The sequence below is a fragment of the Astatotilapia calliptera genome, chromosome 1, assembly GCF_900246225.1.
Source record: "Astatotilapia calliptera chromosome 1, fAstCal1.2, whole genome shotgun sequence".
NCBI classification, from domain to species: Eukaryota; Metazoa; Chordata; class Actinopteri; order Cichliformes; family Cichlidae; genus Astatotilapia; species Astatotilapia calliptera.
This window is the reverse complement of record NC_039302.1, coordinates 21,878,450-21,901,161: the sequence shown is the minus strand read 5'-3', so window position 1 is coordinate 21,901,161 and position 22,712 is coordinate 21,878,450. Positions and strand designations below refer to the sequence as shown.

The 22,712-nt window shown below is 42.9% G+C and overlaps 1 protein-coding gene across 1 annotated transcript in view; it reads left to right on the top strand.

Annotated features, from left to right (window-relative positions):
• gse1b (Gse1 coiled-coil protein b) overlaps positions 1-22,712 on the top strand; it is a 166,099-nt gene that overhangs the window by 34,157 nt on the left and 109,230 nt on the right. Inside the window, exon 2 of the mRNA XM_026169755.1 lies at positions 15,563-15,701. Within this exon, the coding sequence (XP_026025540.1) occupies positions 15,563-15,701 (139 nt within the window). The remainder of the gene's footprint in view (positions 1-15,562; positions 15,702-22,712) is intronic.

Below are 22,712 nucleotides of genomic sequence, written 5' to 3'. Positions count from 1 at the left end.
ATTGCTGACCCATCCACATTAGTTTTCAGGGTGCCCAACCTCCATGATTTCCTGTCCCCCAGGAAGTAGATCACAGCTTATTTTAATAGTTGGTGTCCCAGGATGAACAGCACTGTGAGATTCATTTTTATGGTACCAAACTCTCTTTCTCTTTGTTTCCTTCTGGCAGACTTTCTTTTTCATTTTCTGCCACACTGATCACACATGTTCACACACTTACAAGAGCACACTATTACAGCCCCTTCCAGTTCTTAACGAGACATTGATTCAGAAAGGACTACAAGGAGTTTGAAGTGATCGATTGTTTTAGCCCGCGGACGAAGAGAGGATGGAGAAAAAGAAATGGAGAGAGCTGACTGGGAGGTGCTATCTCGCAATATGATGGTGGCATAGGCCGTGCTGTGAGGCTATTAATGTGGCCTTAAAACACTCTAATGGACCAAGTGGGCAAAACAGGAGTATTGATAAAAAATTGACTGAGGAGAAGGATGGGGTGGGGGAAGCATCAAGGACTGAGATGGAAGCTGTGCAGCAATGTACAGAGTCTTGAAGTCTGTGTCAGTGTCTGTGCGTGTGTGTGGTTGGGATGTTATATGGTTCGGTTGTGGTCTGACTCTTGAGGCATGCATATGAGCCAGCTTTGAGTGTGTCTGTGTGAGTGTGTGTCACTGAAGATGTGCTGAGGATATTTTTGTGCTCACTTCCCTGCTGCCACACTGGAAAGGGATAACCTTTTGTTTTTGAAATGTGTAGGCTGCAGCGGTAAGGCATAACCTTTACTTTGAAGGCAAATGGTCTCCATTTCCAGTTGGTGTTGCACTTTTTGCAGATTCACTACTGCTTTGTGAGTAGTTTAGGAGTAGTTGCAGTTAAGTCAGCAAACTGCTGGCAAACACAACATGTGGTAATGGGGCTTTAGCAGCTGATTTCACAGTGACCTCCAGGAACATCCAGCAATGCCTCTCAACCAGTTGGGGAACATGTGCTTTTTATTTTATTTATTTATTTGTTTGTTTTCCATATACCCAGTGGTTGCCAGACGGTTTCTCACCAGCTTCCAGTGCTGTGTGATTGAACCCTAAGCATAACCATTAAGCACCTCAGTGTATCATTGAGTCTGAAAACCTCTTTGCTGGTGTGCCATTTTGCCACAGGTATCAGACATTCAGAATTATGTTACTCGTAATACAATCCATAATGTTCACCTTGACTAAGAGCTCATTGAATCTCATTGCGATTTAGGATAGGATTTTAAACTCTCAAAACTTATCACAGGGGCAAGTATTTTCTCAAAACTCCCAAAGTAAGGTGAGACTGCTTGTCATATTTAGGGTTGGGTTCTGACATTCGTGTGTAAGCTAACCACGTTATTAAATTAATGCACGTAAGGTGAACTAGCAAACACCGTTGTAGTTACATGCAGCTGTCTTCTTGTTTGATGGCAGATACTCCCTTCACCCTGGGCAAAAAGGCTAAAATGACCAAAGAAAAAGAGGGAAACAGCTAAACATGAGAGGTTTTTGGACAAAGTTTGTGTTTTTTCCATTAATTAAGCACTGCTTCCAGCCAAAGTGATACCATAAATCCCCTATGGCTGCAGAAAAGGCTAACATTGTTATCTTTTTACAAAAAAACAGCTGAACATGAGAGGTTTTTGGACCAATTTTGTGTTCTCCATTCTTTAAGCACCGGTTCGAGCACCGTTTAAGCACCGGCACAGTTTCAAAAGTACCGGTTTGGTACTGGTATCGGATAAAACCTAAACGTTACCCATCCCTAGTCATATTGGTCATTGCTCAAATAGTGAAGTAAACACAACTCTATAACCTTGACTTGGTGCTCTTAACTTGCTTCAAGGTTCTCATAAATGTCCCCGCTGAAGAAAATGCACTGCTTCAGCCCTGGAATACCAACAGAAGGATGTAATATAAAGGAATTACATAATTTAAATGCAGACACAGAAGCAGTTTTTCCCCCCCTAAACTTTTCTGCAGGATGTCTCATCTTTTCCAATTCTTGCAGCAATCTTCCTCAGCTAGGAGGGTATTGTGGGAATCCTTTGCTCCAGCATCGATTCATTATAAAGATACCTATAGAGACTGACCTGGCAGACTCATGCCTTGGCCAGCTTACAAAAATTGGGATAGGCATGACAAAAAACAACACCCAGGGCACTGTCAGTAATGACCAGGATTGTGTGCTGTTATAATAGGGCATCTTAATTCTAAAGCAGTGGTTCTGTATCTAAGAGTTGTACTCCGTCCAATGGGTCGTATGATAAATAACATAATAGGAAAGGAAAAAAATGCACAAAAGAATTGCCAGGCTATATTTTTTTATGCTTTTCATCAAACTTTTTCAACCTCACAGTTTAAATTAAATCCTTCAGGATATGGAAATCATTACTGGAATTATTTAAAGAAAATCAAAGACATATAAAAATGGGGCAAGGCAAACCTCCTGAAATCAGTCTTTCTTTCTTCCTAGCTCTGTGTCGTGATTCCCACTATTGCTTACTTGACATCCTATCATAGTGAGAACACTGGTGAGCAAAGGGTTTAAAGGAAGCTTTTTTTTTTTTATGAGGAAACATAAAACACATGAAGCAGGCGCCATTTTAAAAGACATCACACTTCCCGAGACCGCCTGCAGAGAAAAACAGAGAAAGGGGGGGGGGGTTAGAATATTGTAATTGGGTTAGCAGCAGTGTACCGCACAGAGTCAAATAGAAAGAAAACACTACAATTTTTTTTGATGATTTTCTTTCGTCACCATCTGCCCCTGCCATCATTGCTTTATTACAAACATACAACAGTCTGTTTAGATATCTTAAATGTTAATTATGACTTGTATATATGACGTATATTATATAAAACTCTCTTCTGATCGGGATCCCTTACGCCTGTTTGTGTAGCAAGGAAATGTGTGTCATCATTCAGATTAATGTTCAAATTTGAGGCGATGTAATGGTGTGTGTAAATAATCTCTGCTGACTCTTTCACCCCACTGCTGAGTATTGAAAGACAGAGAACATGGGGACATATGGTATGAGGCCACATGATTGCAGTAGTGTTAGTGAAATGTGTTATCTCCTTATTGTGGTTTGGCTCTGCATTGCAGAAGCGGTTTAGACTTGGTGATTAGCTGTTAGGTGACGTTCCTCGGTGGAGCAGAAGCTGGCAGTCAGTAAGGCCCGAGGAGACAGAGTTCTGCCCAGGCCAGAGCCCTCCAACTGGCCTGAGGTTTGGAAACCACCTTACCATGGAGAGCTTCCACAGTTGCTGGTGCACATCTGGTCCTGAGGACTGCTGGCACTACAGATAGTGCGTGTATGCTTGTATAATCGGCTGCACAGGGACAAATGTCCCTGTGAAAAGACTGTGAGATAAAATAAAACCTTTGAAGCTGCTCTTTTTATATGTGATATATAAAAAGACAGATGAACAAACCATGAGCATGTTTTGCTCAGATACTGAATGTTCTAATTGGAAACTATGTTGAAAAGTATAAATAACACTACAAAAACACCCAAAGAGTACTCTACTGATTTTAGTAGTGCATTGTTTTAACAGCACCAGACTCACAACTGAAAGTACGTCTGTCTTTACTGACAGATTTGTTTTGCTCTAAGATTTCTGTCTCATGCTAGTAGAGACTCATGTATCCTTGACACAGCACCTTCAGGCATAGATGACCTATAGAAGTCTGGATAGATCACGTGTTTCAAAGTATTACTTCTGAGACCAGTAAACAGATTTTGATGTTTCAGGCAGTAGGAAAGGCAGTTTGGGGGTAAACAAGGATCCTTCATATTGTATATTCTAAAGAAGAATGTAAGTTTCAATTTTTGAAAATATTTTTTCCACATTTTGGCCATGGGAATGTTAGCCTTGAGCGGAGACGGCAGTTTATTTTGGTTTATTTATAGCTTATTTGCTTTTTCAACACAGTCTTGTGGAATTTTGCAAAGGTCATGAAATTTAATCTAGTGATGTATGTTCATGGACATGCATTTTTCCTTTTTTTTTTTTTTTGTAAACATCCACATGGACAACAGCTGCCACAGACAGACCGTAGTTTGTGAAATATCTTTCATTCTGTTTGGTAAATACTTACAAAATTGGATTTAATCAATCATCATAGAGAATAGATTACATTTTCATGGCCATTTCACTTCTGCAGAGAGTCTGGGTTTTCCATTTCCTGTTGTCTGTAGAATAATCACTGCATATATTCTACATATGGAAAATGTTTAGACAAGGGATGAGATAATTTATCCATCAAGCTTTTGTGGTTTGACCAGGTGTTGATTCCATACAAGTAAGCATGATGTAGAGGGGAGGGAGTTCATTTGACAAAATATAATATCTTTCTTTTTTTTTAAACTACATTCCTAAAACAGTGACTGGTAGACAGTACAGCAATTAATTGATGGCGACACAGGAAGCCCCAAAATATTGCCTGTTATGCTCACAGGCTAACTAATCAATGGGTTCTAAAGTTGTCTAATTACAGTACATAAATAGATACACAATTGCATGTTTGATGCTTACTTTAATGGACAAGAACTGCCATCATGTGAGTTTATTTTCTTAGAATATTTCAGTTGACGAACTGACACAGTGGTGGTGAGTGTTTAAGCATGTCCACAAACAGCCATACCTAAATCTCTTAACAGCTGTTAAATGTAAAACGCACACACACGCACACACATACACGCACGCGCACATCATGTTAAATGGCCTCTGTGTCCCATGCTGCCAGATGCTCACTGCTCTGCTACTACGTCTGTCTTGTTGCTAGGATACACACACATTCAGGGAGTAGCTCACCCCTTGTCGTACGCATTCTGTTTTTGCCCATACGTTGCCAAGGGGCTGCTAATTGTACACACACACACACACACACACACACACACACACACACACACACACACACACACACACACACACACACACACATGCATAAACAGAGAATTTCATGTGTGTCTGAACTGTTTTGAATGAAGAAGCTTTACATGCTTTCTGTGAATATTACATCTTTTTTGTTAAATCATCCATCCTTGGTGTCAAATTCAAGTTTGAGAACCAGCTAGAAAGCAGCTTAAATGACTGTGTTACCACTTTAATTGATTTGGAATTGGCTACTCTTGTTTATTTGCAGTACAGTCCCTGAACAAGAGGGGGCAGGATTTAGAGTGCATTACTAGAGCACGAGCACCATTGGAGGGCGCTATCTGTCTATTTTCATTGCTATTATAGGGCAACATCACTTCATCCTTATCAGTGAGGATACCTCGACAGCAGCTCCTTCTGTCTTCTCCCTCTTTGCCTCACTGCTTGGCTCCTTCTGTGTTGTCTTTTTATCTCTTCCTAAGCCTGCCTCCCTGCTCATCCCCCCACCACCCCTTTTCCTCCCTGCCTCCCTCTTGGTTCCCTTCCTACCACTGCTTTTCATCCTCACCTACCTCCTCTTCTTCTCACTTCCCATGCCTGCCTTTCTGAGTCCCTTACATGGCTGCCAATTCTTGCCCTCTCGCCTTTTTCGCCTCCTTCTTTTCATTTCCTCTCTCAAATTCCCCCTCCTATCTCACCTTCCCACAGCTACAGTAGATGAGATCCCCCTTTATAGAGCCTCGCTTTCCTGCCTCCCTTCATCTCGTTCCCTCTCCCTCTCTGGCTCTCTCCCTCCCTGCATTCACCACTCTTGCCCCTCAGGGTTTTGTTCTGCCTTAATCAGAAGCTTAAGTGTTGCATTCTCACCCAGACAATGCCTGCCATTCAGTCTGGGTTTGTGTAAATAGGTGTGCCCTGTTAGTGTGCCAGCGGGCATGCAATGCCAGCCTCGCTGCGGTAGTGGTGATCACCAGTAGCCCCCAGCTACAGGAGGCACTGCTCCACATGCACACATTGACAAACATACACACAAACTAGCAACAGCGGGAGGTGGAAGAGAAGGAACTTGCTGATGGCTGCCTTTGAAGTGCTGCCATCCAACGGCATGGATGGCCAAAGCAACACACACAACACAGACAGTGCACTTGGTCAAATGGAGTGCAGGGAGAAGGATTCTTTTCATAATCAGCCATTTCTCCCCTCCATGTTGGCGTTTTGCTTTTCAGTTTATCTGCTTCTGACTTGTGGTCTTGACTTATTTGTTGGTCTGTGTCAAAAACAGCTCTGTGTCATGTTTGGTGATATAATAGCAGAATAGTGACTACAGGGTAATGCGTGTAGTGGCTGCAGGAGCCCAGCAGCCTGTTTCTTGGCCACCTGGCAAGCTCTTTATAGAAGGCAGTGTAGGCCTCTACCCAGCTGGATGCTGCTTGCTCTCAGACTGCTGTGTCAAATCCAGGGAGCCAGCTTCCTTCCAACACCAAACCATCTGTCTACATTCATGATGACACTCTACCTGCAGATGGAGCGAGAGAGACAAACAGTTTTTTTTTTTTTTTTGGATGGATATACAAAGAAAGTCTTTGATGTTATGTGCGAGTAAATTGTGCATGTGTGCACCAAAGTGCAGTACGTGCACATCCACCTAACATTTTATTTTTTGTGGGTTTTTTATGTATGAACTTCAATCTTACACAGAGAAGGATATGGAGTGATAAAGGAGATTAAAGAGAAAAGGGTTGGCCGGACATATAAACATAGACTAGGCAGATGAAGTGAGCCCACACTCGCCCATGCTATCTATCCTCCTCAGATGGCCATTTGGGCTCGTTAATCTATCGCCTGGTAACAGAGACAGCCTATCAACAACAGCCACGCCCCTCTGCACATGCTCATAGAGAGGGGCTCATTTGGATCTTTGAAGGGAAAGCGCGCACACCACACTAAAATACACACAGAACCCCCCACGACACACGCATGCATGCACACACACATATAGAAAACTACCCACAAATCCTGGCCTGTCATTGCTCTCCATTGTTTGGCTGCGGTTGCTTTCTCCTGGTGTGACTGCCAGCAGATGGCTACCACTGAGCTGTCAGAGTCGGCCTGGGGCCCACACACAGACATGGGCGCGTACACACACACACACACACACACACAGAAACACTCACTCATACAAAGAAGGTCTTATTGCACACTGAACATATGCACAGTGCCCACTGAATGGTGCTAGTGTTGGCTGTATAACACTACTCTAGTCCTGCTTATACCTCAATTTATATACTACATATTTGGTCTCTTTTATTCTCTCTCTGTTTTTCACACACACTGGATCCTAATAGACTGTGGAGCCGCTCAGCTACAGGTGCCCCTCATGACCCCCTCTCTGTAATGACTGTGTAATCCCATAAGAGGGCCGCCTTTCTACATTAGCATGTGCAAAGGCCATTGTGTTTGTGTATGCCTGTGCATAAGTAACTGTTGTGAATCTTGCTCCTACCACCCATTTTTTTGCATCTTTGTGTGTACAAATTGTATGTATTTCTGTGTGTGTGTGTTTCTATGTGTGTGTGTGTGTGCAAGACTGTGTGTGTGTGTCACAGTGATTTGATACGTGTAGCAGCAGGTGTCAGGCCTAATGGAGCATGTCATCACAGAGTAAAAGCAGCTGCTCCTGCTCCGGGTCGTCAGGGGTCACCCAGAGGTGAAAGGTCAGGGTCGGGGTGAGAAGTCGGCTGCAGCTACATGACATTCCTCCGCTCGCTAATCGTAGCTCTGACGAATGGCTGCATAGTGGCAGCTGGTAGATAGGAGGCAGTGTGTGTGGCAGTGTCAGAGGAAGACACTGAGAGGAGGATGGAGAGAGAAGAGGGGAGGAGAAGATGAAAAGAGGAGAAAGGAGGATTGTGACTAATCTAACGCGCACACATCCGCACAGCCACGCAGAGCGAGTATTGACTGCACAGGCCTGTGATCCTGAAGGAGCAGTACATCAGAGAGGACAAGCTCAACAACACAGGCTTTTGTCAATGTCTAAAACTCCACACACATGCACAAAACCTTTACACATACCCAGCGGCGCACATGGATGCATTGTCACTCTCTCTTTCCTTCTCTCTTTCTCTCTGTCATATGCACACACACACACACGGTTTGTTGTGTCTGCAGAAAGCTGGAACTAATGACAGACTTTGTGTTGTGTGTGTGCTCACTCAGCTGCCCCCTGGACACACTTTACCCACCCAGCAGAAAACAGCCCTTTGTGTTTCTCTCTCTCTCTCTCTCTCCTTCTATCAGTATATCTCTCTCTATCTTGTTCTCGCTGTCTCCCTACTTTCTTCTCTCTCTGGAGAATAGAGTTGTTTTGCTGTGCTCTGCTGTATATATTACCTACTGTATATATTTTCTTGGCGCCTGACAACAGATATATGAGCACAGCAGTGGGTGTTTTTTTTTTTTTGGCTGACACCAGCCATTCACATTTCCCAGTAAATGGTGCAATAAAGACTGCACATAAAAAAAGACATTTAAATGCTAACATGGTTAATATTGAACCTTAGATATGATGGGATAAATCACGGGTAGATAAATCGAATCACTGTGTTTTGTTCTTTTCTTTTTCCTTCTTTTCTTTTTTTTTTTTTTACAACTTGTGCATACTTCACTTGACTGAAAACAGAGTGAAACTGATTTTACAACACTACTGAATGTGCTGACTGTTTCTCTGAGTCATAATTGCACCTTAAATGTAATTTAATATAACTGTTATACTTAAATTTTCCAGTGTTGCACAGTATATCATTTGACCAGCTGAGTCAGTTGTGGAGATGATTGTTCGCTTTCACAAGGTTTTTGCTTTATTTACATCTTATTTGAGGCATTTGTGCACATGTAACTAAAGAGTTCGTTTATTTTAGGAAGCTAGTTTTAGAGACCAGTTAATTTCTTGCTCTCTCAATGAGGTGTGCAATGATAACTTGTAGATCATTTCTTTACGTAGGCTGTTTTTGTTTTGTTTTTTAAAGTAGTGTCATTAGTCCACCCACATATGTGCATACCCCTTTACCACTGCTTCCAACCCTCCCTTTGATTTTTTTAAGCCACAGTGAGCAGCCTATCTGTCACCATCAGTGTCTTTTTATAGACTTTATCTCTGTCTGATTTGTATCCTTGCAGCTTTGTTTTGCTTCATATCAAAATACCATCGAACACCAAAGGTTTCTATTCATAATGTCACAGTGCTGCCCAGAGGAGTGTTTTATATTGACCCAAGTGTCTGTCTTCATGTTGGCTTCTCTTGGTACCTGTATACAAGCAGAACAGGCAACTGCAGTATAGATGCGTTTCATGATGTGATTTTAAAGAACAGCCTGATCCAAAACGTATGTAGATAATGATCATGAGCCCATTGCCTGGTTTCTTAATTAAATTTATTCATATAATGATTACAAACTGCTTTTTTTCTGTCACACTTTCACTTAAAAATAGATTTTAACATAATTTTAAGTACTTTGTTTTCATGTAAACACAAGGGACCTGATTCTGATTCTGTACTAGATGAATGGAAATATGAGTTCCATGTGCATTAAGTGTGTATGTAGTTAAGCTACACTTTAAAAAAAATAAGTATACTGTCAAATGGTCAAGCTTGTTTTCAGTCCGACAGCCAACTGAAGTAGGAAGAAGCCAATCAATAGCACTTACCCTCTTCCTTCTAGAGATCCCAACAGATTTGAGAGAAGGATGCAGTCCTGCATTATGCCCAGCTGGGTGTGTGCATGCTTGCGTGTTGGCATATGAATGATATTTTGTTGTTAGAGCATTGTGACTGAGGCTGAAGAAAAATGGATTGCATTCATGTAGCATTTGATACATTAACTCAAGGACACACTGCATTGCCGTAAAGCAGCATTTCTCTTGATTTATTGACACCCATCTAGTTTGTTTTCAACCCACAGCTTGAGACCTAACTGCAGGTTTAACCTTTCTAAGCCTCAGTTCAAATAACTGAAATAGAAGTGCAATACTGTAACTTTGACTTTGAATTTTGGAGATAAACTATGAAGGGCAACAGGAGGGAGTAAAATAAACTATACATGCTTTTGTCTGTACCATATATGCAGTACTATAAGCACTAAATCTGAATGCTCCCCTGCTCCTGCTCAGCAGTGTAGTATGACTTGCCTTGAAGGGGGTGATACTGTGTATCCTACATGGGGGTCAATAAAGTGACACATTGTTATTGAGTCACTTGTACCCCTGCATCCTGCTCCTAGGGACAAATAGACCCAGGAAGCAACTGAATGCTTCCCTTCCGCTCTCCATCAGGAAACACATCTTTTACAACCATGACATCACTGACATTTGAAGGGCAGGGAGATAGTGAGGTCAGATCAGCACACACACACAAATCATCTGACCTACAGGATCTTATGGTCCTGGGGAGTTACTTTTACTTTATTTGTGCGCCATAAAGATGTAGTTTGGTTAAAGACATAATGCTGATTTAGTCTGGTGCTTAAGGTGTTTGCTGAGGACAGGAGACCAAGATCATACCTAACATCAGTTTTCAGGTTTGTGGTAATGACAGGATGACTTTGAACTGACCATGCAAGACGTGGTCTTGACATAGAGTCTTCTCATTTCACGGTTATTTGAATATCAGGCATATTTTTTTATTATGCCACAAGATCAATGTTTTTATTAGTGTTTAAATACACTTACACACACTATCAAATATGAATTTATTTTACTTGGTGTGAGGCTTGATTCATTTGGGTTTGCTGTCCATCTGCCTTTAACTGACCCAGCCCTGACCTGTGTTTGGGCCCTGGGCCTCCTCGCGGCTACCGTATGGGCTTCTGTGCATTTTGCTTGTGTACATACGTGTGTGTGTGTGTGTGTGCACGTGCACGCGCGCATGTGAGGCTAACACAGGGCGGTAGGGTGTAATTTGAGCCCCAGGCTAGGACAGGACTGCTGCACAGTCCATCCAGGCAGAAAAAGCAAGACACGGGAGCCTCGGGGTGGTCAGAGAGAGAAGGAGAAAGAGAGAGAGGGTTGGACATCTGAAAGAGTAAGAAGTGGGAAAGCTGGAGAAAGAGAGAGAGTGAGAGAGAGTAATGGACAAAGAGTAGCCAAGCTCTTTTTAACTCAGTCTCCGTGGAAGAGAGATGTCAGTCTGTGTCAGTTCGCTCCACTAACCAGCCTGTAGCAGGAGAAACGGATCTCTCCCTCTCTCCATCACACATTCTTGTTTTCTCTCCCTCTCACTCCCTCCCACACTATCTCTATCTACTTTCTTCTCTCATATCTTTTGCTTATAGCTTTTCTGCCTCAGTTGAGAAAAGCAGAAACACTCCACACCTCAGGGGAAAACAGCAAGACTAAGGAAAAGACCAAGCAGTGAACCAGTCGTCTCTAAAAGGCAGGCAATGTATAGTGCAGGTCTTCTCCTGATCACACTACGGGTGAATGAGGACGGGCCGCTCCAAATGCTGTAGACTAAAGCCCTGAAGGCAGGGCATGCTGCTGGCTCTGCTGCAGCGTTTCCTTCGGTGCTGTGAGGAGGGCAGCACACAGCTCTTCAAACACAGAAGGGATCAAGTCTTCAAATCCCCTGGAAATGTCAACCACGTTTGAGGAAATGTCAGTAGAGCTGAGAACACACGCAAACACACATCGAGCGGCGTGCGCACACACGCAGACACTCACGCCAAAAGCCACGGCAAGAAAGGCAATGTGATATAAAGCAGTCATGTCCCGTGGGTGAAATCAGCATCATCTCATCGTTTTCACAGATCTCAAGGGAGAATCGCTTTATGCAACTTAAAGGTGTTGATTCCCAAAAATGTTGAAGTTTTAATCCGTGGCATTTTCATATGAAATATTTCCTTTGCTCTAGAAAGTTTAACGATTCAACACAATTGTGATTTAACCGGTGATGCCAGGGTAATAAAGACAATAAGTGGAATTGTGTTTTTAGTCTAAAGAGCTTGGAAAGAAAAGCGACAGGACTTCTTTGAGTTTCATCCGAGAAGCTTCTTCAGTTACTTGAAAGTCTTTCAAAAGTCTGGATTCAGTATCAGTTATATCTTCATGTATTTGTAGATTAGCATGTCATGAGTAATTAAAAGAAAAAATGATGTTCACCCACTTTCTCTCTTACCCACACTATGTGATAATACCATTAATTTTATATCAAGCCACATCTAATGTCGATCCTCATACCTGATGCTTCAGGTGATCTCATCTGCAGCCACTGACATCATCCTGTGTTAGTATTGATCTCTCGTCATTCCCGCTGACTAACTTATTGACATCCTCAAGTGTATTTCCTGTCTAGACTGTCAGCAGTGCTTAAGGATGGCCCTGCACCCTGGTGACACACACACACAAATGTGCGCACACCAGCTTTGCTTATTGACGTATCCTTTTGGTCTCCCCCCCCCCCCCCCCAGTCCTCCTCCTTAATGAATCTGGAAGGTGCTGAACTGCAGATGTTGTGCAGGGTTTAAGTATTGATGGTGCGGACGTGACTAAAGTGCTTCTCGCCGAAGAGGCCTGAGTTAGCCCACAGTGAGTGTGGATGAGAGAGACAGAGAGTAATTATCAAAGGCTAAATGTCTTTTTGAGTGATCTGCACATGTGTTGCCTCATCACTCCCTGCGTCTCACTTAGAAGAAGTGATACAGACTCTAGAACAAGGTGAGTGGATGCGTGCAAGAGGTTGTGAACGCTGTTTAGAAGCTGACAGGTGATATGTAGGTTAAGACAGGCAGATAACTGCAGAGGTTGTGGCTCTCTTGACTGAAAAGCCTTTTTCTCTAAGACAGTAATAGAGGCACACAAGCATGCACACTTTTCTACATGTAAGCCTGCGTACCCTCTGGACTGTTTATCTTTAGCTGCCTATCAAGATCTGCTCTCAGCTACTAATGTCTTGTGATCCTTGGAGGGCGTACTATACTTCACACTGCAAGTGATTTGTGCTGGCAGGCTCTCTCCATGTCCTGTGACATCATCCATTACTAACACCCTCCTTACCGATTAGAGAGATAATGCTGAACTCTGGAATTAACCTCAATTAGTACTACCTCTGTAGATCTTTCTCATTTCACCTCCTGACTCCTGCTTTGCATCTTAAATGGCCTTGGTCTATTTCTGGTCTATTCAGAAAGCATATGTCAACATAAGTGTGCATGCACACTCAGGCACAGCTCTTCAAATGAAAGAGTGGTTATATAGCTTTAGATCAGTTTTATTTATGCGGGCACATTTTTCTTTCTTATTTTTGGCAATGCAGCATAAATGTGTGATTCAGATTTACTGTTTTAGTGATTGATGGAGTTGGCGAGGCACTAAGAGGTAGTTACTTGTAGTTTTTGTAAAAATAAATTAAGCTTTTGCTTGGGTTGGGTTGGATGTGCAATCAATTGTCTTCCTCTTAAATTTCCCATCATTTCAATTTGTGTGACACCTTGGGAACAAACAAAGACATGCGTCACAGAGAATTCCTTAGCCCTAGCTGCACTTTGCAGTTAATATGTATTAACAAATATCAGCATGCCAACACATTAAACGGATTAAGAACAAATCATGAATCGCTACATTATTTGCTAGTCATTGAGAAGGTAACACTTTGCTTAGCTTATAGCTGTGTATGAAAGCACTTCTGCTGCTGTCACAGGGTTATGTTGTGTCACCAAGACATTGTGAAAATATATAGCTTCCCAATATTTTGGGTCTAACTGAGCCATTTTAAGCCTTTGATGCCAACATCTAAATTAGCATCAATGAGTCCTGTTATCTTGGCTTTTTCTTTGAGGGTTGGATTTTTAAGTGCTGCTTCCTGCCATCCAGTTTAGCGGATGAGAAAAGAAACAATATCTGAGTAATTAAATTATGTAGGCTAATGTCCTTGACTAGATATAAAAGTTCATGCCCTGCTAGCTGCTTCTCCGTGCCCTTCTCCTTTCTTTTTTTATAGTTTTACATCCACTTTAGGGAGTTCATAAATAAGCCATTTACTTGTGCCTTTTAAACAAGAAAAAAAGACACCAAAGTGGCTGATGAAAGAGAGTGAGTGGCAGAAAAGGTTAGGAAACACGTGAGCATGTTTGTTGTGTGTGTTGTCTGGAGTAGAGTTAATCCACGGGCTCAGACATGACTATTTGCCTGCACTGTCCTCCCCCTTACTTTGCTTTTAAGGTGTGTAGAGCCTTAAAGCATACCCAACATGCCTGATGAAGAGGCTAAGATAAGATATAATAAAGCAGCAAAGAAGTCAAAATACCCAGTGACATTCTTGCAGGTTAGACAGGTGCACAAAAATACAATGGGATGAGAATCCTAATACCTCAGTGGCATATCCATAACCAAAAGTGCGTAGGAGAGGTGAATCATTGGCTTGAACAAAGGGTGAATGTATTGTTAAGTGAGGTGTATTTGAAATGGTTTTTAACTGCTAGTGTGGCACAGGCAGCTGTCTGGGCCTGAAAAGAAGGCCCGTGGGCAGATTTGAGAGAAGCGGTTGAGCTAACAAAAAATCCCCTGACCAGTATGCGAATTTACATACAGGCCAACTGCCAAAGCACTTGTCAGTTTGTTGTGTCATATTTACCGTTTTGGGTTTGCCCACTCAACTTGTAACTGTAGGAGGAAGCATTGACGCACCTTGATGTTTCACAAACATCAACAAATGTCTGTGAATACATGCAGTCAGTCAGGCGAGCACACACACTTAAATAAAGGAGGAAAAAGAGACTCTAACTACTCCCCCCAGCTCCTCATGAGAAGTCATTAGGAATGTGTCTGTGTATTTTATTTTTAGCAGTGTGTGTTTAGGAGGGGTAGTGGAGTCTCGTCAGTCTTCAGGGCCCTCCTCTGCTCTGTCGCTCCGTGTCTCTGTCTCCAGCTGAGAGCTATGTATATTTCATAAGCCCAGGGTGCCTTTTTGTCTTAAGATGTGCTGCACCTCCCCTGCCTGTCTCTCTGCTACTCGTCAATGGAGGGAGCCATCACGGTCTTTTTTTCTTTTCTTTTTTTTTTTTTAAAGTCTTTCCCACTCTTCTCTCTCACCTCGCTGACAGCCACCCTCTGCTTCTCCCTCTGCTTTTCATGGTCAGCTTGTCTCTCTGCTGATGTCTCATCCATCTTTCCTCTTTCAGCTGTGGAAGGGGGCAGAGTAGAGCACGTACAAACAGACTTGGTCTGTCAGGAAAAGTCTCCCTCTGTCTCGCTCTTTGATTCTGTCTGTCTGTCTCTCTGTTTTGTAGCTCTGTCACTTCAGGGAAGGGACATTTCTTCACCCAGAGCTGCATCCCCCTTCGGTTGTTGTCTTTTTATAGCAGAAATCTGAGTGCTGTGACAGCAGCTAAAAATGTTTGCAGTCAAAATAGATCTGCAGTTAATTGCTATATTTGCACCATCAATCTCTTGTTGTTGTTTAAAGTTTATTACAATACCAGTATTTCTGCTTTAGCCCTGATAAAGTAAGAACAAGTATGTTTTGCAAACATTTCCACAGCATCTCTCATATTGTGACTTTCACAGGAGGAGAATCTTTAAACTGAGTTGTTGTTGATGGTTATTCCAGGAAATGTATTTAGACTTAATAAACTCCTCTTATACCTCGGTACCCTAACAGTCTTTCTATGTTTCAGGGTAGTACTGTGATTGAGGCTGCAGCAGGAGCCAGTAAGGAAGTGGACGCAGGTTCGGGGCCCTCACAAACTACAGGTGACTACACTCCTCCTCGGCCACTGACCTTGGAGGCAGAAAGAGCAGACCGTCAGCTTTCCAGTGAGTATTGCAAAACCCACTTGTTCCACTGGTTTTATGCTTCCGTCTTCCCTATTTCCATCACTATTGCTTCTCTTTGTTGTTTTTCTGTTTTGCTTAAAACACTGAAGCCTTTTATTTGTCTTTTACGCACCAGGGATCTGTGATTCAAAGCATTTCACTTAACACTACTGTGATTTTACAGAGCTTACTGCACTATAAAGCAGTTCAATCGAATTTCCTTTTGCCATTCTCCAGCCATTAGCAGTATTATCTGACTGACTGATATGTTTAATATTGCGTTTGTTGATCTTGTCTCTGTGTGTCTCCTGTGGCCAGAACTACTCGAGAGTCTGTCACTCAGAACATTCAGTAGTAAACACTCTGCAGCTAGAATGAACCACACCCTCGAAATATATACTCTTTACTTGGTAAGCAACTTATCTGTGCTTACTTTTTCCTGTGTGAGGTATCTGTGTGACCCTGCTATGTAGCAACACAGGAAGTGGTGAGACCCCCGGAGTGAATGAAATGAGATCTTTGGCAGTTCTGACACTCAAAAGTGACAAAAATTACTTTTGACTTCCTCTCTTCGTGCTTGTCCCACCATGTACTCTTATACTTCTGCCTTTTTTACACTTTACAGCCCCATTTCACCTCATCCGTATACCAAGAATACGTATCACCAAGCGTCATACATTAACGGCTTCTTTTCCATCGTGTCACATCACAAATATCTATCGATACAATCTGCCGAGTGAGATTATGGGACGTGAAGATGATTTGTCTGCAGTTTGTTTTGCAAATGTCCCAGGCGTTTGATCTCTTCACCATCCTTTGAGTGCATTGTTTTATAGCAGCTGCTCCAAATCACCAGCAATGCAAACCTACAAAGCCACCTTTTTTTTTTTTTTACAAAGACCCTTTTTGTTATTAACTTGAAAATTTACTTCTAGATAGATTAATCAAATACACTTTTCAATCAGTTATTGAAATTATATGCTTTGCATCAGTTCACATCTCCTTTATAGTGCATTTAAGTGGTGCTTGACCCGAGGGTTAAGAGGATGGGACTGCTAAAGTAATGCTGGAAAATGAGGTTGAAGATGTCATGATGAAGCAGGCACAGCCACAAAAAAATTGTGACTATATGTCCTGGGGGAGGCCATCACAACAGAGGGGTTTGGAGCTCAGTGTGTTTATGTAGAAAGTGCTGGCTGTCTCCTCTCATCAGTTTAGCCAAACTGCCTTTTAACTGAATGCAAAATCCCCTTTTTCTTCTCTCTTTTATTTATGGAAATGTTTACACTAATAAACATCACCGTTTTGTACGTTTCTTATCTCATCCTCCTCTTTTCCACTGTCGCTTTCTTCAGCTCTCTCTCTCTTTTGCTCTTTCCTGCTCAGGCCTCGCTTTCTTTTTTCCACGGCTATTTCTGTTTAGCCACGAGTGCCCTGTTGTCGTTTACAGAAACCATCTAAAGCTCTCCTTCTAACTAAACACACAGACACTGTAGCACCACCACAAAGGCACTTGGCTAAACAGTCATGACAAGGGGTGGGGGGGACCTCACATCTACAGACACACACGTAACATTGAATGATCCTCCCTGTGGTCTACTGTGGTATGAGAACGGGGTTTTCATGAGTTATTTAAGCCCTCTTCATCATGCGTGTTGCGCTGCAGCTCACACTGACATGACACGGCCCATTTCCTTCTCTCGGGCCAGAAACGTGACACAAGACACGCTTTCCGTGTTCACACAGAATAGAGTAAAGAGGTACACAGGCAGTCATGATCACAAGGCTGTAGGGTTTAAATCATTAAATGTCCCCATGCAGCAACCGTAGTGACGCTATAGCGATAGACTGATGATCTGAGACAGTTCCTACTGTCCACTGCAGTCTGCACTCTCTGCTCGGTCACATCATGTCAGAAATATTTCAGAAGGAGCCACTTTTCATTTCAAATGCTCAAAACCATTGCAGTGAACCCTCATATGGAAGGAAACAGAGGGTTTGAACTGGGCTGACCACGATGTGCTTCATGCTTGTGGACCCTTGATTTGATGAATACTTCACAACCCACTCAGAGCAACTACACAGTCAATACATCGTTAGTGGTGAGGAAGAACAAAGGTAAACCTCCTGCTACACTAACTGCACAGATTTCTAATAGAGGGAGTGACACGCAGGACTTATATAGCCTATATAATAGTAAGGGTATATGGAGTGGGAATCTGTGGTGCTATTCTCTTCTTTATCTCAACTGTTGGAGCATTTATCCGTCTCACAGCGTCTTTGATTCCTGCCTTTGTTAGCCTTTACTCTGCTCTGTTCCACTGTGTCAGAGCAGCCTTCTGTCCTTTTCACACTCAACAAATCCATTCAGAAACATATGCCTTCATGTTGTTGTGTACATATGTATATTTTGACAAGGGAATTACGCATGCTGATTGCCATGAGATGAGCTGTGAGTGTGTTTTGATCGCAACAGCACAGCTGGACTTGGCAGACTTGGCAGTTGAGTGCACTTGGCTTTTGGCCAGTTCAATACAATCACAATTACCCACAGTGGGAGCATGGAACACCCCTGAAGGTAGGGTGTGGGTACTGGTTGGGCCACAGAGGGTGGGTACTTAACAGTCTTTGGCCACTTGCATCTGCTTGGAAAGACTGAGCTTGTTGTGTCTGGTTAACATTCCACATTAAGAGTGTTAGGGAAGACAGCAGGTTGACTGCTCAAACAGTCATGCCACAACACAGTAAGCTACACATGCAAACATTAAACAAAGCCGGCTGTAAGAAGATGATTACAGCTGCACTTTCCCCCATCTTTTGTCCAGTGGACAGATCGGCATGTGTATGTAAGGAGCAGTGCAAGGAATAAGAGAGCAAAGAGGTTACACGACTGAGGCGCTGAGGGGTGGGGAAGGAGAGGATGGTGAGCTGAAGATGTGGTAGCAAGGAATGCGCTCAATAGAGGACGACTGGAGGGTGACAGAGGAAGCATGGGGAGGAATGCCACTGCTTGCTCCCCCTCCTCGGCTCCCTCTCTTTTCTTCTTCTCTTTTGTCCCCCTCTGTGGGGATGGGAGGGTGGGACAACTTCAAATGACAGTGACAAGCTTGCCACCGCTTCTATGAAGCACAGCAGATGGGAAAGTGTGTGTGTTTGTGTGTGTGTGTGATTAAAATGCCGCTGGAGACTGGGGTATACTGAGTCTCTTGGCAGCACCACACTTGGCAAAGTGCCACTTCTCTGCCCTCTTTTTCCAGCCCATCAGAGTGGGCATTGAGATGTGTGTGTGTGTGTGTATGTGTGTGTGTTAAGTGAGAGCAGGCAGTCTCAATAAACAAATATTAATTCACAGTGTTTTCATTGTTTGTTTCATTATCTTTTCTTCAGGGTCTTGCAAACTGGATGGCGTGTGTTGCATGTTTTTTCATTCATGTATCTGAGTAATTCAGTAATGATCATAGAACTTTTGCGAAACAGAGCCCTGTTCTGCAGTGTGTGGCGCCAGTGCTGGCGTGCATGGGGGAATTAGTGAGGAGACAGTGGGTTTGGCAACATGCCATGGTTATTAGCCACTCGCATGGTGGGCATGAGCTTATGCCCCGACTCAATCACTCACTGTGTTTGCATTTGTGTGTTTAATGTGTTTGCTCCTGTGCGTGTATATATGCAAGTCGAGCATTTGTGTCGGGATTCTCCTCTGGTCACACTGACCTTATTGTGCAGTCACTCCTGGTTGATTTGTATCCCTTCCAACACATTCCTTTCCCTGAAAGGCCGAGAAACGGGCTGTTGACCCCCTTTTCCCCCCATATTCACCGTCTCTTTCTTTCCATCGCTCTCTCACTTTCTCTCCTCTTCCCTCCGGATGGGTTTGATTTAGTGACTGTGGTTTTCCAACCAGAGCCTGGGAGCCTGAAAGTGTAGACTTAGGGAAGAGACCTATAGATTCACAGGCAGCGGAGCATGTCATTACTTGGCCATAGCTCATCAGCAGATACATCATCAGGCTGGAGCTCTATTAGATGTGAGCTGATGCACTAAATGATGGCAGTATCTAAAATTGCATTGTTATTTCTGGGTGGATATTTAGCTCTATACTGCATATATCAATATTCCTACCTACCTTGCTATCCTAACACCATCGGGGAGGCAATGTTTGGAATCTGACATTCTTTCTGCACAATGACAATGACACAGTTAAGAGTGATAAAGAAGTGTCTTCATCAACTATTCCTGCAACAAGCTTGTTGCCAGTATGCCCTCTTCTGCAGCTCTCTTCTCTCCCTGTCTCTTTGCCTGACTGCCTCACAACAGATAGGCTAACTTTTGGCTTCACAAGGGATTCAACACCTTCTCTCCAAGGTGAAAGTCCCTTGCTTAACTTTTTTCTTGTACAGGCACTTGCTATATTCTACTATTATACCACTCACCACAGCTGGTCTTAAAGGATTTGTAAAGCTTGATCTGCAATGCTTTAAAATGACCTTAAACTACATCAATTACAATATGTTGAAATGCATTGCCAGTTTTTATCCAAAAAGCTTAAACCCCATGTTATTGAGTAAAAAAATTAATAAATTTATGTTGTTTTTGAAAGTGTTGTTTTTTAACTTCAAGTAACTAAACCTGTTGCCAGTACTGCTTGTCAACATTGTGATTCCCTTTTTTGGACTTGAGAGAAAATATATTTAGATGTATTAAGATATACTATATTTACACACTGAGACCACCTAATGTGAGGTGGAGGCCCAGCGTGGAAGCCATCAGGCAACGTTCAAGACAGCTCAGGAAAAAAAAGAAGAAAAAAGACAGCTTAGTGAGAGACTTCCAGGCTCTGACCTTTGACCTCACATTGAGAAAGGAAGCAGGTGTTCAAGCATGATTAGGCCTGATGTGCTAAAAACTGGCAGCAAGCTTTGTAGAGGCTATCCCAGCTGTCATAGGGCAAAAAAAGGAGGAAGTACACTCTAGACAGGTCACCGAGCCTAACACGGAGAGACAGACAACCATTCTCAATCACATTTGCACCTATGGCCAGGATCACCAGTTAACTCAACATGTCTTTTTACTCTCGGGTGAAGCTGAGTAACCACACAGGCACAGGGGGAGGATACAGAGGAGCCGCAGCCAGTCGGTGGAGTCAAACCCAAAAGTTTCTTGTTGCGAGGTGACAGTAATCATCTTTGCACCACTGTGCCCTCCGACATTATCGAGAACATGGGAGAAAAATTAGAAAATCGAGCAATGTAATAGCTCAACTAAAGAAGTACACTGCTGGAATTAATCCACAGTGGGTACAAGAAAAAGTGAGGATGTTTTCTATAGATGAAAATATTTCATTAAAGTGTACTTTTGCCAGTGGTGGTCATCTAATAACAATATTGAATTAATTTTTATTTGGGCTTTTGTCATGGTTTTTTCTCTGTGTGTCACCTTTATTTATATCACCTTTCCTCTCCAGCCCTTTTTGCAACCCCATGACTTTAATCATCCCTTTCTCCCATCCAGCCTTCATGTCTCCACTTCTAGCCTCTCTCCTTCCTTTCTTCCCACTCTCTGATCCCTCTCTCTTTCCCTCCTTTCGAACTGTCCTCTGCTGTCAGGCGACTTGGCTGAGACTAAGTGCTTTTTGCTGTCTCTCGGCAGGTGGGACTGTAATAAAGCTTGTCAGTGGGAGGCATGGGTCGCACTGTCACATGCTCTTTGGCTCCCCTCTGTAACTCCCTCCTCCATCTTCTTCTAGCCCCGCTGCTCCAACAACCACCAGCACTCTCTGCCATGATCTTCTGCTTTTATTTTTCCTCTCTCATTTGTCTGCCTTTTGTTCCCCATTTTGTCTTGCTCTTACCCGAAACTGTGCTCCTTGACTTGTCTCTCATGTGTCTCGCGCTTGCTCTCTCTCTCCCCGGTTTCCTTGCCAACGGCACTTTCAGGAACATGATGAAGAAGAGCAGCAACAGGAGACACCCCTCTCGACATAACAACCAAACACACAAACCCTCACACACATAGGCATAACGCACACAAACGGGCACAGACACACAAGCAATCCATATAAATGACTCCAGGTGAGGTTGTATTGTTTGCCCAGCTGCTTTTCCTAACCACCCTCTCCTGTTCCTTAGTAAACCAGCAGGCTATATGGAAATCAGCTTCCTCTACACAAAACAGTTCTCTGTTCTTTCGTGTCTTTTTTAAATGTTTTTGCTTGCGGTGTTTGTGCTTGCATGTTTATGTATTTGCGTGTGCTTGTCGTACACTCAAAGGGCAAGAGAAGGTTAGCACTTGTATATTATTTGCATGCACATTTTTCAGAATAACATAAAGGCGTGTTCTTGATCTGGTGTATGGTTGCGAATGCTTGTGTAGGTGTGCTCCCTCTAATTGAAAAAGCTCGTACATAGTCTTTCTTCTTCTAGCCACAGGATGGCATTACAGAGCCCCTTCTTTAAAGGAATCCTTCCCTTCCACCTCCTGCCAGCCACAGTTCATTCACACGCACACTCTCACACACCCACATGCACACACATACGCACACAGCCCTCTTTAGTCTGTGTTAGCCCAGGCTTGTGTAAGGTGACAGAGTGCAGTGAATAATTTAGTCCTGGCCATGTTAATGGCTGACAGCGAACATGGCCTCTCCTCTCTGCCGTTGGCCCATTACTAGTACATTCTGTTTCACTTTCTCTCCTTCTTCCTCCCTCTCCTATCCTCCTCTATATCTTCCATTTATGTTGTTCTAGTGAAACTATATACGTGTCACGTTTTCGCCTTTATACGACTCTGTACATGAAAATAAAGAAAGACTGTAAACTCGTCTTATAATGGTGCCCAAGAGTAAAAATGTAAACGTGTAATGTACGTAATGTAAGTGAGTTTGATTAAATATTTAATATGACTTTATTATATTGTGTTATTTTATTATTTTGCATTTGTCAAAATGTTATTGACAAGATAATATCATATCCACCTCTGCTTTCTCATGAGCATTTCCTTTTGACTGCACTTATG